This window comes from Coregonus clupeaformis, chromosome 40, assembly GCF_020615455.1.
Source record: "Coregonus clupeaformis isolate EN_2021a chromosome 40, ASM2061545v1, whole genome shotgun sequence".
NCBI lineage: Eukaryota > Metazoa > Chordata > Actinopteri > Salmoniformes > Salmonidae > Coregonus > Coregonus clupeaformis.
The window spans coordinates 13096299-13115890 of record NC_059231.1 but is presented as its reverse complement, the minus strand read 5'-3'; the positions used below and the strand labels follow the sequence as shown (position 1 = coordinate 13115890).

At 46.0% G+C, this 19592-nt stretch overlaps 1 protein-coding gene across 4 annotated transcripts in view; it reads left to right on the top strand.

The window, feature by feature from the left end:
* Window positions 1-19592, top strand: part of LOC121555191 (dedicator of cytokinesis protein 9) — a 140792-nt gene that overhangs the window by 73411 nt on the left and 47789 nt on the right. For 2 of the 4 annotated variants that reach the window (XR_006658014.1, XR_006658015.1), the window contains exons 27-38: window positions 58-129; window positions 1151-1297; window positions 1452-1535; window positions 1641-1752; window positions 7556-7734; window positions 7832-7948; window positions 8085-8199; window positions 8566-8698; window positions 10540-10654; window positions 10904-10970; window positions 11112-11159; window positions 12915-12957. Coding sequence is in view for 2 of the 4 variants with exons in the window: in XM_045212082.1 (XP_045068017.1) it covers window positions 58-129; window positions 1151-1297; window positions 1452-1535; window positions 1641-1752; window positions 7556-7734; window positions 7832-7948; window positions 8085-8209; window positions 8566-8698; window positions 10540-10654; window positions 10904-10970; window positions 11112-11159; window positions 12915-13054; window positions 14430-14545; window positions 14823-14960; window positions 15065-15247; window positions 15785-15898; window positions 15984-16199; window positions 19275-19332 (2164 nt within the window). In the remaining 2 variants the exon portion in view is untranslated. Of the gene's footprint in view, window positions 1-57; window positions 130-1150; window positions 1298-1451; window positions 1536-1640; window positions 1753-7555; window positions 7735-7831; window positions 7949-8084; window positions 8210-8565; window positions 8699-10539; window positions 10655-10903; window positions 10971-11111; window positions 12100-12914; window positions 13055-14429; window positions 14546-14822; window positions 14961-15064; window positions 15248-15784; window positions 15899-15983; window positions 16200-19274; window positions 19333-19592 lie in introns of those variants that run through there. The other 2 variants (XM_045212082.1, XM_045212081.1) reach the window with 2 other exon arrangements.

Genomic DNA, 19592 nt, shown 5'->3' with positions numbered 1-19592 from the left:
TTTGTAGTACTCCTGATATTTCTGTTTTGTAGTACTCCTGATATTTCTGTTTTGCAGTACTCCTGGTATTTCTTCGAAGCCTTAGTGAAGTCCATGGCACAGTACTTGATTGAGAGCAGTAAAGTCAAGGTAAGTCTGTTGTGACACTAAAGCCAAGTCTTCATTTTTCTATTATAGAAATGTCAGCTTGTCAATTTGAGCTCCAAACATGCGCAGCAGTGTGGGCTGCCACAGTCCTCCCACAGAATAAAGCACAGCCATGTCTCATAAATAACCATCACCTCAATGCTATCCACAGCAGTCTCCCCTAACCAACCGTAGGCCTGAGTTTCCTCCCTGGCATGGCCATGTATAATCAGGAAGCTGCTGTACGAACCATTACACTCCCTCAGGAGTGTGCCACACTGAACAGATGAAACAGGGAGTCTCCATTATTGGGTTCCCCCTGTACTGTGGTTCTGTGGTGGCTCACTGGGATGGCCTCTCTCTGGGAAGAGCTGAGCTGGGGTCAGAAACAAAACAACAATGTGTTGTTGGAAGTGTGTAGCTCCTCGAGGACCACGTTGGAAATTGAAGTGTTGTAATATTACTTTCATGTTATCCTCTGGGCACTTCTGGAATCCTAACCCAAAATCAATCTGACAGTAACAGGCTGTGACATTAACAGCACTGACAGTAACAACTCTGCCAGTAACAGCTGTGACATTAACAGCACTGACAGTAACAGCACTGACAGTAACAGCTGTAAAAGTAACAGCTGTGACCATAACAGCACTGACAGTAACAGTGTTGACAGTAACAACTCTGACAGGTACAGCTATGACAGTAACAGCACTGACAGTAACAGCACTGACAGTAACAGCACTGACAGTAACAACTCTGACAGTAACAGCACTGACAGTAACAGCACTGACAGTAACAACTCTGACAGTAACAGCACTGACAGTAACAGCACTGACAGTAACAACTCTGACAGGAACAGCACTGACAGTAACAGCACTGACAGTAACAGCACTGACAGTAACAGCACTGACAGTAACAACTCTGACAGTAACAGCACTGACAGTAACAGCACTGACAGTAACAGCACTGACAGTAACAACTCTGACAGTAACAGCACTGACAGTAACAGCTTGTCTCTGTTTCTCAGCTGTCCAGGAACCAGCGTTTCTCGGCCGGCTTCCACCACACGGTGGAGACCCTGGTCAACATGATGATGCCCCACATCACCCAGAAGTACAAGGACAACCTGGACGCAGCCCGGAACGCCAACCACAGCCTGGCTGTCTTCATCAAGGTCAGCTGGCGCCATCTGATTGGCTAGGCGGGCACACTTGGTCGTCCTTGTAGTCTGTTCCGGATCATATCAATTTATTAGTCTTTTAATGGAGGTTTATGATATCTACAGTTGTGTACACTACTGAAATGTCCTTTCCTTCCTGTGTCCACAGCGCTGTTTGACCCTAATGGACAGAGGCTTTGTCTTCAAGCAGATCAACAACTACATCCACTGCTTTGTGCCTGGAGACCCCAGGGTAGCTCTCATGATGATATGATTATGATCAGTTATTACAATGATATTCATATTTCCACAACTATACCTTAGTGGTAACACTAATGTACATGTATCTTGTTTTCAGACTCTGTTTGAGTTCAAGTTTGATTTCCTGCGTGTCGTATGCAACCACGAGCACTACATCCCCTTGAATCTGCCCATGCCTTTTGGAAAGGGGAGGATACAGAGATTTCAAGGTGAGCTAAATAAAATGTACCGTATGAAGGTATACCAGGGTTGTATGAGGTGCTTCTATTGAACTAACCTAAAACCACAACGCTGTTATACAGTAATAGGATCCTGTCCATTTTAGTGTTTTAAATCGCTTCTCCAGCAGCATCTCATTAAACTGAAGTGCGCTACGTACAGTGCATTCGGAAAGTATTCAGACCCAGTTTGAATATATTTGCAAACATTTCAAAAAACCTGTTTTTCGCTTTGTCATTATGGGGTATTGTGTGTAGATTGATGAGGATTTTATTTTATTTTATCAATTTTAGAATAAGGCTGTAACGTAACAAAATGTGGGAGAAGTGAAGGGGTCTGAATTCTTTCCGCATGCACTGTATACTGTCCAGGTTCTGATAGACCACTACCTATATACTGTCCTGATAGACCACTAGCTATACTATACTAACACCATACCTACTGTGAAGCATGGGGGTGGAAACATCATGCTTTGGGGCTGTTTTTCTGCAAAGGGACCAGGACGACTGATCCGTGTAAAGGAAAGAATGAATGGGGCCATGTATCGTGAGATTTTGAGTGAAAACCTCCTTCCATCAGCAAGGGCATTGAAGATGAAATGTGGCTGGGTCTTTCAGCATGACAATGATCCCAAACACACCGCCCGGGCAACGAAGGAGTGGCTTCGTAAGAAGCATTTCAAGGTCCTGGAGTGGCCTAGCCAGTCTCCAGATCTCAACCCCATAGAAAATCTTTGGAGGGAGTTGAAAGTCCGTGTTGCCCAGCGACAGCCCCAAAACATCACTGCTCTAGAGGAGATCTGCATGGAGGAAGACCACTAACTATACTGTCCTGATAGACCACTAGTTATACTGTCCTGATAGACCACTAGTTATACTGTCCTGATAGACCACTAGTTATACTGTCCTGATAGACCACTAGTTATACTGTCCTGATAGACCACTAGTTATACTGTCCTGATAGACCACTAGTTATACTGTCCTGATAGACCACTAGTTATACTGTCCTGATAGACCACTAGCTATACTGTCCTGATAGACCACTAACTATACTGTCCTGATAGACCACTAGTTATACTGTCCTGATAGACCACTAACTATACTGTCCTGATAGACCACTAGCTATACTGTCCTGATAGACCACTAGCTATACTGTCCTGATAGACCACTAGTTATACTGTCCTGATAGACCACTAGCTATATTGTCCTGATAGACCACTAACTATACTGTCCTGATAGACCACTAACGATACTGTCCTGATAGACCACTAGTTATACTGTCCTGATAGACCACTAGCTATATTGTCCTGATAGACCACTAACTATACTGTCCTGATAGACCACTAACGATACTGTCCTGATAGACCACTAGCTATACTGTCCTGATAGACCACTAGCTATACTGTCCTGATAGACCACTAGCTATACTGTCCTGATAGACCACTAGCTATACTGTCCTGATAGACCACTAGCTATACTGTCCTGATAGACCACTAGCTATACTGTCCTGATAGACCACTAACTATACTGTCCTGATAGACCACTAACTATACTGTCCTGATAGACCACTAACTATACTGTCCTGATAGACCACTAACTATACTGTCCTGATAGACCACTAGCTATACTGTCCTGATAGACCACTAACTATACTGTCCTGATAGACCACTAACTATACTGTCCTGATAGACCACTAACTATACTGTCCTGATAGACCACTAGTTATACTGTCCTGATAGACCACTAGTTATACTGTCCTGATAGACCACTAGCTATACTGTCCTGATAGACCACTAACTATACTGTCCTGATAGACCACTAACTATACTGTCCTGATAGACCACTAGCTATACTGTCCTGATAGACCACTAACTATACTGTCCTGATAGACCACTAACTATACTGTCCTGATAGACCACTAACTATACTGTCCTGATAGACCACTAACTATACTGTCCTGATAGACCACTAACTATACTGTCCTGATAGACCACTAACTATACTGTCCTGATAGACCACTAGTTATACTGTCCTGATAGACCACTAGCTATACTGTCCTGATAGACCACTAGCTATACTGTCCTGATAGATCAGTAGTTATACTGTCCTGATAGACCACTAGCTATACTGTCCTGATAGACCACTAGCTATACTGTCCTGATAGACCACTAACTATACTGTCCTGATAGACCACTAACTATACTGTCCTGATAGACCACTAACTATACTGTCCTGATAGACCACTAACTATACTGTCCTGATAGACCACTAACTATACTGTCCTGATAGACCACTAGCTATACTGTCCTGATAGACCACTAACTATACTGTCCTGATAGACCACTAACTATACTGTCCTGATAGACCACTAACTATACTGTCCTGATAGACCACTAGCTATACTGTCCTGATAGACCACTAACTATACTGTCCTGATAGACCACTAGCTATACTGTCCTGATAGACCACTAACTATACTGTCCTGATAGACCACTAGCTATACTGTCCTGATAGACCACTAGCTATACTGTCCTGATAGACCACTAGCTATACTGTCCTGATAGACCACTAGCTATACTGTCCTGATAGACCACTAGTTATACTGTCCTGATAGACCACTAACTATACTGTCCTGATAGACCACTAGCTATACTGTCCTGATAGATCAGTAGTTATACTGTCCTGATAGACCACTAGCTATACTGTCCTGATAGACCACTAGCTATACTGTCCTGATAGACCACTAACTATACTGTCCTGATAGACCACTAGCTATACTGTCCTGATAGACCACTAACTATACTGTCCTGATAGACCACTAGCTATACTGTCCTGATAGACCACTAACTATACTGTCCTGATAGACCACTAGTTATACTGTCCTGATAGACCACTAGCTATACTGTCCTGATAGACCACTAACTATACTGTCCTGATAGACCACTAACTATACTGTCCTGATAGACCACTAGCTATACTGTCCTGATAGACCACTAACTATACTGTCCTGATAGACCACTAGTTATACTGTCCTGATAGACCACTAACTATACTGTCCTGATAGATCAGTAGTTATACTGTCCTGATAGACCACTAGCTATACTGTCCTGATAGACCACTAGTTATACTGTCCTGATAGACCACTAACTATACTGTCCTGATAGACCACTAGCTATACTGTCCTGATAGACCACTAACTATACTGTCCTGATAGACCACTAACTATACTGCCCTGATAGACCACTAACTATACTGTCCTGATAGACCACTAACTATACTGTCCTGATAGACCACTAACTATACTGTCCTGATAGACCACTAGCTATACTGTCCTGATAGACCACTAACTATACTGTCCTGATAGACCACTAACTATACTGTCCTGATAGACCACTAACTATACTGTCCTGATAGACCACTAGCTATACTGTCCTGATAGACCACTAACTATACTGTCCTGATAGACCACTAGCTATACTGTCCTGATAGACCACTAACTATACTGTCCTGATAGACCACTAGCTATACTGTCCTGATAGACCACTAGCTATACTGTCCTGATAGACCACTAGCTATACTGTCCTGATAGACCACTAGTTATACTGTCCTGATAGACCACTAGCTATACTGTCCTGATAGACCACTAGTTATACTGTCCTGATAGACCACTAACTATACTGTCCTGATAGACCACTAGCTATACTGTCCTGATAGACCACGAGTTATACTGTCCTGATAGACCACTAACTATACTGTCCTGATAGACCACTAGCTATACTGTCCTGATAGATCAGTAGTTATACTGTCCTGATAGACCACTAGCTATACTGTCCTGATAGACCACTAGCTATACTGTCCTGATAGACCACTAACTATACTGTCCTGATAGACCACTAGCTATACTGTCCTGATAGACCACTAGCTATACTGTCCTGATAGACCACTAGCTATACTGTCCTGATAGACCACTAACTATACTGTCCTGATAGACCACTAGCTATACTGTCCTGATAGACCACTAGTTATACTGTCCTGATAGACCACTAACTATACTGTCCTGATAGACCACTAACTATACTGTCCTGATAGACCACTAGCTATACTGTCCTGATAGACCACTAGCTATACTGTCCTGATAGACCACTAACTATACTGTCCTGATAGACCACTAGTTATACTGTCCTGATAGACCACTACCTATACTGTCCTGATAGACCACTAACTATACTGTCCTGATAGACCACTAGTTATACTGTCCTGATAGACCACTAGCTATACTGTCCTGATAGACCACTAACTATACTGTCCTGATAGACCACTAGCTATACTGTCCTGATAGACCACTAGCTATACTGTCCTGATAGACCACTAGCTATACTGTCCTGATAGACCACTAACTATACTGTCCTGATAGACCACTAACTATACTGTCCTGATAGACCACTAGCTATACTGTCCTGATAGACCACTAGTTATACTGTCCTGATAGACCACTAGCTATACTGTCCTGATAGACCACTAACTATACTGTCCTGATAGACCACTAGCTATACTGTCCTGATAGACCACTAACTATACTGTCCTGATAGACCACTAGCTATACTGTCCTGATAGACCACTAGCTATACTGTCCTGATAGACCACTAACTATACTGTCCTGATAGACCACTAGCTATACTGTCCTGATAGACCACTAACTATACTGTCCTGATAGACCACTAACTATACTGTCCTGATAGACCACTAACTATACTGTCCTGATAGACCACTAGCTATACTGTCCTGATAGACCACTAGCTATACTGTCCTGATAGACCACTAACTATACTGTCCTGATAGACCACTAGCTATACTGTCCTGATAGACCACTAGCTATACTGTCCTGATAGACCACTAGCTATACTGTCCTGATGCTCTGTGAAGCCATATCAGTGTATTATCTTTAACCCTGCTTGCTAACGGAATCTGTTCATTCACTGCATGCCTAGTCCCTGACTTCTGTTTGGTTGTCTATTTTAACTGCAAATAACTGTGTTATAGAACGTTATGATTTTGTCTTGTAATATTTCAGAAAGTAATCATTTCCAACCACTCTGCTTTGATTTTTGTTTTTGTGTTGGAAATAGTTTTGGTTTCCTGATTACAGTCTCCATTAGCGTTATAGTGCAGTTGAACTTCATTCCAATGGAACTAGTCTATTTAAGGTCGAATGTTGGCTCTGGCAAACATCAGTTCAGTGCTGCGGTTCATTTACATTTACATTTACATTTTAGTCATTTAGCAGACGCTCTTATCCAGAGCGACTTACAGGAGCAATTAGGGTTAAGTGCCTTGCTCAAGGGCACATCGACAGATTTTTCACCTAGTCGGCTCGGGGATTAGAACCAGCGACCTTTCGGTTACTGGAACAACGCGCTTAACCACTAAGCTACCTGGTTCAAACATCAACTCAGTGCTGCAGTTCAAACATCAGCTCAGTGCTGCAGTTCAAACATCAGCTCAGTGCTGCAGTTCAAACATCAGCTCAGTGCTGCAGTTCAAACATCAGCTCAGTGCTGCAGTTCAAACATCAGCTCAGTGCTGCAGTTCAAACATCAGCTCAGTGCTGCAGTTCAAACATCAGTTCAGTGCTGCAGTTCAAACATCAGTTCAGTGCTGCAGTTCAAACATCAGTTCAGTGCTGCAGTTCAAACATCAGCTCAGTGCTGCGGTTGTGTTGTTGTTTACATCATAGCAGATAGTTGAGGTTTGGGACATCCTCCTAACGTCGCTCTCCTGTTTGTCCTCCTCCCAGACCTCCAGTTGGACTACTCGCTGACAGACGACTTCTGTAAGAACCACTTCCTGGTTGGGCTGCTGCTGCGGGAGGTTGGCGGGGCCTTGCAGGAGTTCCGGGAGATCCGTCAGATATCCATCCACGTGCTCAAGAACCTGATGGTCAAGCACACCTTTGACGAGCGCTACACCTCCAAGGTAAGCCCAGTCATCCCTGTCTCTTTCCTCTCTAGTCATTTAGAAATTCCTCATAAGGGAAAAGGAAGTTGATTTAATCAGATTATCTCTATTTCAGAGCCAGCAGGCTAGGTTGGCCACCCTCTACCTGCCCCTGTTCGGTCTGCTCAAGGAGAACGTCCACAGGCTCAACGTGAAGGAAGTCTCCCCATTCACCATCAACCACTCCAACAACGTAAGGCTTCTATCTAGTGGCTGGCTACGACCACAACTCAAATCAACAACGTAAGGATGCCATCTAGTGGCTGGCTACGACCACAATTCAAATCCTTACCTGCAAAGACTTGACTAATGGTTGATTTTCCTTTCAGAATGGAAGAGACGACCCACTCCTGGGCAACTCCATGATGATGACGCCTCCGAGGTCCAGTACTTTGTACGAGAACAGTTTGCACAAGGATGTGTTTGGAGTCATCTCTGGCACTGGTGAGATTCAGTCTGCTTTTTGCACTGATGTGAGATTTCAAATCAAATCAAATCAAATTTTATTGGCCACATGCGCCGAATACAACAGGTGCAGACATTACAGTGAAATGCTTACTTACAAGCCCTTAACCAACAGTGCATTTATTTTTAATAAAAAAGTAAAATAAAACAACAACAGAAAAAAAGAGCAGAAGTAAAATAAAATAACAGTAGGGAGGCTATAGGGGGGCTATAGATGAGATTTCACTCATGTTGTCCAATGGTGATTGAGGATATGGTATTTATACTATTATAGTATAATTAATTATTATATTATAGTGATTTGATATTAATATTTAACCGTGCTGGCGTTTCTGTGTTCTCCAGCCTCCCCCATGCATCCTCTACCCCCAACACAAACTCTGTCCGCCACACTGACTCCCGGGGCTCCCTCATCAGCACTGACTCTGGAAACAGCCTTCCCGAGAAGAGCAACGATAAGAGCAACTATCTGGACAAGGTACAACGCCATGGACTTCATACTACAGCCACTGTCATGGACCATTACTTAAAGATGATCATTTTTAACTTATTGGTATTGGCTTTAGTAAAATAACTGCAGGCTGAGATCTGCTTGACAGATAGACTGGTCATCAGTTATTGAGGGTCTAGCATATGACCACTGCAGTGCTGTTATTAGTGTGTTAGTCTGTTTAGGCTTGAAATAAATCTGTGTGGGGTCAATACGAGATTCAGCAGCTATTTAGTGGGTCAGATTTAGGCCACAGATTTAGTTGAGGATGTTCCATGCATCATTTTCAGTATTTCTCAGACAGACACCTGTTATACCAGTGACAGGTATGAGGTTACTGCCTGTTAACTTGTACTATTGACTCCTCCATCCACCCTCCCACTCCTGCTGTTGGCAGAAGGATAATTACAGGCGGAGACACTCTGCCAATGTGCTGCGCTTATTTTCCGAGCCCGAGGACTCCATTCGCTCCAAACGCGCCACCGTGGACTTTTCCCTGCTCACTGTCCCCAGTGTCTCAGAGAATCATGTCCCGCATCACACCACCACTCCACTCCAAGTACAGAATAAACCTCCCTCACCTTTACCTCCTCCCCTTCCTCCCAAGAGTGTCCTGTCTGGGAGTGTGTGTAAGAGTGTGTTTTAGTCTTTGCAGTGTTCCTTTCTTTGCCAGGAGGATGTTACACAGTTTCATCTCCGGTGCCATGAAGCACAGCTACTGCATGTCTTCATGAGGTTTTCTGTCGGAGTGATACTGAAGCATTTACCCGGGCTCGAGTCTCTTTATTTCTGATCTCCCTCATGTTTGCTGTGTGACTCTTTTAGCTGTAAGAGTTTTAGAGGATTGTTCTCAGAACTCTTAGTACTTAGGGGCTGGGCACAGTTACCGTATATACGGGTTCTTTACAACGTGATGAAACTTTGTTGCTCCTTGGCTGAAACAAGTGAGCAACTCAATATTAGGAAGGTGTTCCTAATGTTTGGTATACTCAGTGTATATGGCAGCTAGGTTTAGCCGCTAACTTTCTCTGTCAACACTCCTCCAAGACAAGAAATAGCTTCAGTCTTTCCATGAGGTCATCCTCAGTTAGCGCTGGTCTAGACTAACTCACTGCTGGTAAAGGAAGACACTGTATTTCCCCACGCTATGGTAGAACTTCTACTCCACTGTTTTGTCGGTTCCTGCTTCCTGCTCTCTGCCCCGGCTTGGAGAGTTCTAGTGATTAGGCCCTGCACGTACAACTGATCCGTCAGTCTCCCCCGCATCTAGAGTCCAGCAGGGCCTGAGTGACTGACTCCATGAGTGACTGACTCCATTAGTGACTGACTCCATTAGTGACTGACTCCATTAGTGACTCACTCCATTAGTGACTCACTCCATTAGTGACTCACTCCATTAGTGTAGCCATACTGCACCGTGAGTGCCCTGGGCTTGCTGCTAGCCATTACAGTAGGCTTACATGCTTATGAATGCATCATATTAATGTAAATGTATAGGAAGTAGATGTACTGAAGGGTACTTTAGTATTACATAATCAGTTCAATGATAGACTAACGTTTTTCTCTTTGCTGACGAATGTACGTAAATCAGCATCTAATATTCTTCGATACCTTATTTTTCCTACCCTTTTTTGCCTTATTAAACATGTACAGATTACCATAAATTAAGATCAAGAAGTAGACAACAACATGGAAAATAGAACAACTAGCACAAATCTCCCAATAGCAGTACTCTGTGAACAGAGCAGTGCAACATGGTGTGAATAGAAGACAAGCTAGCGTATGTAGCGTATTCCAGCTGATCTCTGACCAGTGTGACTGCCCCTCAGAACCAGCCAGCGTCAGCCCTGGGTGGCAGCCTGCTGCGTTGTGACAAGCTGGACCAGGCTGAGATCAAGAGCCTGCTCATGTGCTTCCTGCACGTCCTCAAGAGCATGTCTGAGGGTAAGACTTTACCTCTTTGTAGTCAAGTACTTCATTTGATGTTGTTGGTTTTTTTTTTTGGTGGGGGAAAATAGGGTATCCTTAGTGAACTGTGTTTTCTACAGCCAGTGGTTTCCCCAGGACTTGCATCCCAAATGACACCCTATTCCCTATTTAGTGCACTACTTTTGACAAAGGTCCATAGGACACTATAGGAAATGGGGTACCATTTGGGACGCACTTAAAACCCCCCACCTCTCCTTCTTTCAGATGCTCTGTTTACATACTGGAACAAGGCCTCGTCTACTGAGCTCATGGACTTCTTCACACTAGTAGAGTAAGCATTGGACTGTCAGCTTGACCTTTGGTGTTATTGTCCCGGTGCTACTTTATACCGTTTACCGTATAGATTGAGTATGTTTTAGTATCCTCTATTACCCACAATGAGTAACAATGAGTCTAATGCTTTTGTCTCCAGAGTGTGTCTCCATCAATTCAGATATATAGGAAAGAGATGCATCGCAAGGTAATGTTGTTGTCCGAATGGTTCAATTGAAGCTTTTATGTAAAACCTGTAGATGAGACTAAATTCTTAATTTATTACAATTTTGTTGATAGTATTGTGTTGAAAATGTTGCTGTTTTAATGTCAGTGTGAATATTGTCCCAGACATTTTAAGGTGCTAGTACACCACAAGCTAGTCCATATCTACTATTTGAAGATGCTATGAATGTTTTCTAGTAACACCTGAGATCGTTTGAATGACACAACCATTGACTGATATCGCTACTGATATTGCCCAGGACAGTGCTAATGTGTGGGGCTTGGTCTGTTGAGTTGTGTGTAAAGTAAAGACCCTCGAACACTACAGAACACACACTATAACCACACACTATAACCACACACTATTAACCACACACCACCAAGCACGCTCATATTTGCCTTTGGACTGGACTCTGGCACACATTTTCTCTGTCCTGACGGCTCTCCGATCTCTCTGACCACCACCACTGTCTGTTTATCTATTCACTTTAATGCTGGCAAGTTTAATATAGTAAGAAAAAATAAAACATGGCTCCTGCCCCCTTCTGCTTGGGTAAGACTACAGGTGGAATTAACTCTCCTATACTAAAAGCATGTTTTCTTCTCTCTTTTCTGATTGGCTGTCTTATAACGCTACACCACTTTGATTGGCCATGTAATTGCATCACACAGCTATACCCTGCCATAAGCTTCACAGGCTATTGTGTCTCTCTCATTGAGCATGCGTTGGCTTCTGCTGCTACTATCTGCTGTAATTCTGCTCTAGCGATGTCTGGTGTAATGAATGTAAATCAAGCTTCTCTGGATCGCCTCACAACTTGACTTATCAACACTGAATCAAGATCGCATGAATGTACAAAACATTATGAACACCTGCTCTTTCCATGACATAGACTGACCAGGTGAATCCAGGTGAACGCTATGATCCCTTATTGATGTCACCTGTTAAATCCACTTCAGTCAGTGTAGATGAAGGGGAGGAGACAGGTTAAAGAAGGATTTTTATGCCTTGACATTTGAGACATGGATTGTGCATGTGCGCCATTCAGAGGGTGAATGGGCAAGACAAAATATTTAAGTTCCTTTGAACGGGGTATGGTAGCAGGTGCCAGGCGCACCGGTTTGAGTGTGTCAAGAACTACAACGCTGCTGGGTTTTTCACGCTCAACAGTTTCCCTTGTCTATCAAGAATGGTCCACCACCCAAAGGACATCCAGCCAACTTGACACAACTGTGGGAAGCATTGGAGTCAACATGGGCCAGCATCCCTGTGGAACTCTTTCGGCACCTTGTAGAGTCCATGCCCCGATGAATTGAGGCTGTTCTGCAGGCAAAGGGGGGTGCAACTAAATATTAGGAAGGTGTTCCTAATGTTTTGTACACTCAGTGTAGAAAGAATAGTCGTGGGTCAAATGAGCTCCAAAGTGCTCCTAACATACCTAAAGCAGACATTTGTTTCATTCCTAGGGGTTTGATTTTCTCTTTGGCCCTATTTCTAGCCTGGGAGCCAGTTTATGATTTAGACAACCTTAAACAGGAACCGATCTGGCTACCAGGCTATACAGTATTTCCTTCTATTGTGTGATCAATATAATAGTTAGGTATGTGTAATATCCACTCTAACCTGCTTGACTAACCCTGGCCCTGGTATGTGTAATATCCAATCTAACCTGCTTGACTAACCCTGACCCTGCTGGTAGTGGGTCACTCGTCTAACAGTGTCCTGTTTCCTCATCAGGAGCCAGGAAGGGGTGGGACCCATAGCAGCACATGAGCGGAAGTCTCAGACTCTGCCTGTGTCCCGTAACAGGGCGGGAATGATGCATGCCCGCTTACAGCAACTCAGCAGCCTGGATAACTCATACACTTTTAACCACAGTAAGTGCCCCCAAACACCCGCCTCTTAACCAGAGGCCCCGCACTCTATAGTCAGTCACCTCATCATCATCATCATCATCATCATCATGTGTGCCAAACCCAAGTCCAAAGTCAGCCGTTCTAGAGCCATTTCTCCATGGATGTGGTGGTTTTGAGTGAACAAAAGTGAATGGTTTTATCCTAGAGAGTATATGACCCCTTGGGTCAGTCATCACTGGATATGTGTTGAAGGGATGGTTTTCATCAGGATCAAGTTAACTGTGTAACGTTGTATTGACTTCACCAGGGCCTCCCGAGTGTCGCAGCGGTCTCTGGCACTGCATCGCAGTGCTAGAGGCGTCACTACAGATCCGGGTTCAATCCCGGGCTGTGTCGCAGCCGGCCGCGACCTGGAGACCCATGAGGCGGCGCACAATTGGCCCAGCGTCGTCCGGGTTAGGGGAGGGTTTGGCTGGCTGGGATGTCCTTGTCCCATCGCGCTCTAGCGACTCCTTGTGGCAGTCGGGCGCATGCACGCTGACTTCGGTCGCCAGCTGTACGCCGTTTCCTCCGACACATTGGTGCAGCTGGCTTCCGGGTTAAGCAGGCAGTGTGTCAACAAGCAGTGCGGCTTGGCGGGGTCGTGTTTCGACCTTCACCATCGCCCGAGTCCGAATGGGAGTTGCAACGATTTAAAAAACCCAACTAAATACATATATATATATATTTTTATTAAAACATTTAAAAAATGTATATATATATATATATTGACTTCACCAAAAGCAAAAGACATTCAGCTCTATAGTAAGTCTCTTACTTGATTCCCTTTAATGAAGTGAATTTCTTTGTGTTTTCAGTGTAAGAAAGATTTCAAGTGTACTTGGAATATCTGTAAAACATGGTAAGAATGTATCAGGTCAACGACAGGCAGCTTACAGACTATTTATTATTAGCTCTGTTCATTTGGTTGAATTAAGAGCATGCCATTATAGCTGAGAATGAGCCCCTTTAAACCCTCTGTTCCCTCTATCCTGTTCATTTCTGTTCCCTTCGTAACTCATTTCATTGTATTCAAACCGCTGAAAAATCACAAGTTGAATGCGTTTGTTTTCAACTCAACTGAATATTATTTCCTCCCTGTTAAGCAATGGTTTTTGCCTTGCTACTAATAATAGCTATTCTCTCAGACTGTATTGCAATGATTACTCACAAGAGGGCATCTAAGGCAGCCCTGACTCAGAGTGTGCGTCTCAAATGACACCCTATTCCCTATATAGTGCACTACTTTTGACCAGAGCCCCTATGGGTCCAATGTGCCCTGGTCAAAAGTAGTGCACTATATAGGGAATAGGGTGCTTTGGAAGTGCTCCAGCAGTGTGGTGTGTGTCCTCTGCAGCCTATAGCCACACCGACGCTGACGTGCTGAACCAATCGGTCCTGGAGGCGAACATCGCCACGGAGGTCTGTCTCACCGTGCTGGACACTCTCAGCATCTTCATCACGGGATTCAAGGTACACTCCTAACTGCTGTTTCTGTTCATTAATAATAAAGTGGTCATGAACGTGTAAAAAACGTCACCTTCCTTACTTGTTAAGGGATTTATGTTATCTAAGGAACTTCAAACTCCCTCTTCAGCTGTGTCTTACCGATCACTGACAAGAACCCTCCTATGTTGTTGGTGATTTTATTTGATATTTCACCCTGTTTCTACTTCTTACTTGATGTTGCCTGTTAGTGTCAATCCCTGGCGTTTGAAGTTGCTAACTGTCTGTACTTGTATGTCCTCAGACCCAGCTCTGTTCTGACCATGGCCACAACCCGCTCATGAAGAAGGTGTTTGAGGTGCACCTCTGCTTCCTACAGATTAACCAATCAGAGACGGCCCTCAAGCAGGTCTTCACCTCGCTGCGCACCTTCATCTACAAGGTGAGGAGGCCATTGGTTCTTAACAGTTCACAGTAGTGAAGTGTTTTTCTCTCTGTCTCTTAAATGTGCCGAGTATTTGATCATCACTGTGTGTCTGTTTCCAGTTCCCCTGTACCTTCTTCGAGGGCCGTGCTGACATGTGTGCTTCGTTCTGTTACGAGATCCTGAAGTGCTGCAACTCCAAGCTGAGCTCCATCCGCAGCGACGCCGCTCACCTCCTCTACTTCCTCATGAAGAGTAACTTTGACTACACAGGACGCAAGTCCTTCGTTCGCACTCACCTACAGGTGAGAGAGAGAGAGAGAGAAAGAGAGGAGAGAGAGAGAGAGAGACCCATATTTATGTTTATTTATTTTCCCATTTGTACTTTAACTATTTGCACATTATTACAACACTGTATATATACATAATATGACATTTGAAATGTCTTTATTCTTTTGAAACTTCTGAGTGTAATGTTTACTGTTAATATTTATTGTTTATTTCACTTTTGTTTACTATCTACTTCACTTGCTTTGGCAATGTTAACACACGTTTCCCATGCCAATAAAGCCCCTTAAATTGAAATTGAATTGAATTGAGAGAGAGAGAGAGAGAGAGAGAGAGAGAGAGAGAGAGAGAGAGAGAGAGAGAGAGAGAGAGAGAGAGAGAGAGAGAGAGAGAGAGAGAGAGAGAGAGAGAGAGAGAGAGAGAGAGAGAGAGAGAGAGAGAGAGAGAGAGAGTGTGGCAGAACGTCTCTATGGAACTCTCCTAAAGAGTGGTTTGTTTGATGGTTATGGGAGTAGTTTGTTATTGACGTGTGCAACTTCTGCCCTCTCGCTCAGGTGGTGATCGCCGTCAGTCAGCTGATCGCTGACGTCATCGGTATCGGAGGAACCCGCTTCCAGCAGTCCCTGTCCATCATCAACAACTGTGCCAACAGTGATAAGACCATCAAGGTCAGAACCCGATGGGATGCTCTATTCTCATTGGACCACATGAATAATCTGGTGTTTACTCTTCCTGCTTTATTGTCCTGTACAGAACACAGCCTTCCCGTCAGATGTGAAGGACCTGACCAAGCGGATCCGGACGGTCCTGATGGCCACGGCTCAGATGAAGGAGCATGAGAGGGACCCGGAGATGCTGGTGGACCTGCAGTACAGCCTGGCAAAGTCCTACGCCAGCACGCCCGAGCTCCGTAAGACTTGGCTGGACAGCATGGCCCGCATCCATGTGAAGAATGGAGACCTGTCCGAGGTCTGTACCAGGCTAGGGGTCAGAGTGTGAAGAATTGAGACCTGTCCGAGGTCGGTACCAGGCTAGGGGTCAGAGTGTGAAGAATGGAGACCTGTCCGATGTCGGCACCAGGCTAGGGGTCAGAGTGTGAAGAATAGAGACCTGTCCGAGGTCTGTACCAGGCTAGGGGTACCAGGCTAGGGGTATCAGGCTAGGGGTCAGAGTGTGAAGAATGGAGACCTGTCCGAGGTCGGTACCAGGCTAGGGGTCAGAGTGTGAAGAATAGAGACCTGTCCGAGGTCTGTACCAGGCTAGGGGTCAGAGTGTGAAGAATGGAGACCTGTCTGAGGTCTGTACCAGGCTAGGGGTCAGAGTGTGAAGAATGGAGGCCTGTCTGAGGTCGGTACCAGGCTAGGGGTCAGAGTGTGAAGAATAGAGACCTGTCCGAGGTCGGTACCTGGCTAGGAGTCAGGCTAGGGGTCGGGCTAGGGGTCAGAGTGTGAAGAATGGAGGCCTGTCCGAGGTCGGTACCTGGCTAGGGGTCAGAGTGTCAAGAATGCAAGAATGGAGACCTGTCTGAGGTCTGTACCAGGCTAGGGGTTCAGAGTGTGAAGAATGGAGGCCTGTCCGAGGTCGGTACCTGGCTAGAAGTCAGGCTAGGGGTCGGGCTAGGGGTCAGAGTGTGAAGAATGGAGGCCTGTCCGAGGTCGGTACCTGGCTAGGGGTCAGAGTGTCAAGAATGCAAGAATGGAGACCTGTCCGAGGTCGGTACCTGGCTAGGGGTCAGAGTGTGAAGAATGGAGACCTGTCTGAGGTCTGTACCAGGCTAGGGGTCAGAGTGTGAAGAATGGAGACCTGTCTGAGGTCGGTACCTGGCTAGGGGTCAGGCTAGGGGTACCAGGCTAGGGGTCAGAGTGTGAAGAATAGAGACCTGTCCGAGGTCTGTACCAGGCTAGGGGTCAGAGTGTGAAAAATGGAGACCTGTCTGAGGTCTGTACCAGGCTAGGGGTCAGAGTGCGAAGAATTGAGACCTGTCCGAGGTCGGTACCTGGCTAGGAGTCAGGCTAGGGGTCGGGCTAGGGGTCAGAGTGTGAAGAATGGAGACCTGTCCGAGGTCGGTACCTGGCTAGGGGTCAGAGTGTGAAGAATGGAGACCTGTCCGAGGTCGGTACCTGGCTAGAAGTCAGGCTAGGGGTCGGGCTAGGGGTCAGAGTGTGAAGAATGGAGGCCTGTCCGAGGTCGGTACCAGGCTAGGGGTCAGAGTGTGAAGAATGGAGACCTGTCTGAGGTCTGTACCAGGCTAGGGGTCAGAGTGCGAAGAATTGAGACCTGTCCGAGGTCGGTACCAGACTAGGGATCAGAGTGTGAAGAATTGAGACCTGTCTGAGGTCTGTACCAGGCTAGGGGTCAGAGTGCGAAGAATTGAGACCTGTCCGAGGTCGGTACCAGACTAGGGGTCAGAGTGTGAAGAATTGAGACCTGTCTGAGGTCGGTACCAGGCTAGGGGTCAGAGTGTGAAGAATGGAGACCTGTCCGAGGTCGGTACCAGGCTAGGGGTCAGAGTGTGAAGAATTGAGACCTGTCCGATGTCGGTACCAGGCTAGGGGTCAGAGTGTGAAGAATTGAGACCTGTCCGAGGTCGGTACCAGGCTAGGGGTCAGAGTGTGAAGAATTGAGACCTGTCTGAGGTCGGTACCAGGCTAGGGGTCAGAGTGTGAAGAATTGAGACCTGTCCGAGGTCGGTACCAGGCTAGGGGTCAGAGTGTGAAGAATGGAGGCCTGTCCGAGGTCGGTACCAGGCTAGGGGTCAGAGTGTGAAGAATGGAGACCTGTCCGAGGTCGGTACCTGGCTAGGAGTCAGGCTAGGGGTCGGGCTAGGGGTCAGAGTGTGAAGAATGGAGGCCTGTCCGAGGTCGGTACCTGGCTAGGGGTCAGAGTGTCAAGAATGCAAGAATGGAGACCTGTCCGAGGTCTGTTCCAGGCTAGGGGTCAGAGTGTGAAGAATGGAGGCCTGTCCGAGGTCGGTACCAGGCTAGGGGTCAGAGTGTGAAGAATGGAGGCCTGTCCGAGGTCTGTTCCAGGCTAGGGGTCAGAGTGTGAAGAATGGAGGCCTGTCCGAGATCGGTACATGGCTAGGGGTCGGGCTAGGGGTCAGAGTGTGAAGAATTGAGACCTGTCCGAGGTCGGTACCAGGCTAGGGGTCAGAGTGTGAAGAATTGAGACCTGTCTGAGGTCGGTACCAGGCTAGGGGTCAGAGTGTGAAGAATTGAGACCTGTCCGAGGTCGGTACCAGGCTAGGGGTCAGAGTGTGAAGAATGGAGGCCTGTCCGAGGTCGGTACCAGGCTAGGGGTCAGAGTGTGAAGAATGGAGACCTGTCCGAGGTCGGTACCTGGCTAGGAGTCAGGCTAGGGGTCGGGCTAGGGGTCAGAGTGTGAAGAATGGAGGCCTGTCCGAGGTCGGTACCTGGCTAGGGGTCAGAGTGTCAAGAATGCAAGAATGGAGACCTGTCCGAGGTCTGTTCCAGGCTAGGGGTCAGAGTGTGAAGAATGGAGGCCTGTCCGAGGTCGGTACCAGGCTAGGGGTCAGAGTGTGAAGAATGGAGGCCTGTCCGAGGTCTGTTCCAGGCTAGGGGTCAGAGTGTGAAGAATGGAGGCCTGTCCGAGATCGGTACATGGCTAGGGGTCGGGCTAGGGGTCAGAGTGTGAAGAATTGAGACCTGTCCGAGGTCTGTTCCAGGCTAGGGGTCAGAGTGTGAAGAATGGAGGCCTGTCCGAGGTCGGTACCTGGCTAGGGGTCAGAATGTCAAGAATGGAGACCTGCCCGTGGTTGGTACCAGGCTAGGGTTCAGGCTAGGGGTCAGAGTTTGAAGAAAGGAGACCTGTTCAAGGTCGTTTCCAGGCTAGGGGTGAGGCTAGGGGTCACAGTGTATATGTTTAAGAGGATGGGCCTATGCCAGAGGGATGGGTGTTATTTTGAGGTGTGGATTATGGTAGAATCTCTATATGCGATATGAATATGTAATATGATGAATTCAAGTCATGTGGCTGGCTAGTAAAACATACTGATGTATCTGTGATGTTCTCTGTTGTTCACAGGCAGCCATGTGTTATGTGCACGTGGCGGCACTGGTGGCCGAGTATCTCCGGAGAAAAGGTACGTTTTCAGTCAGCAGTATGTTGCTCATCATTGCCACTTGATTGTGCCATTTTCTCTTTTTTTTTAAGACAGGAGAACTTCACAAGGGGTTAATGAATGGGTCAGCGCAATGTGATTTTAATGAAATGATTGGTAGTTATTAGTTAGTAGTCCAATACTGTACTGTGCATAGTGTACATATTTCTATGTAATCTGTCATTCTTGCTACATTCTGATAAGATCCGGGGTCGTCTGGTATCAAAGCCTCTCAGAGGAAG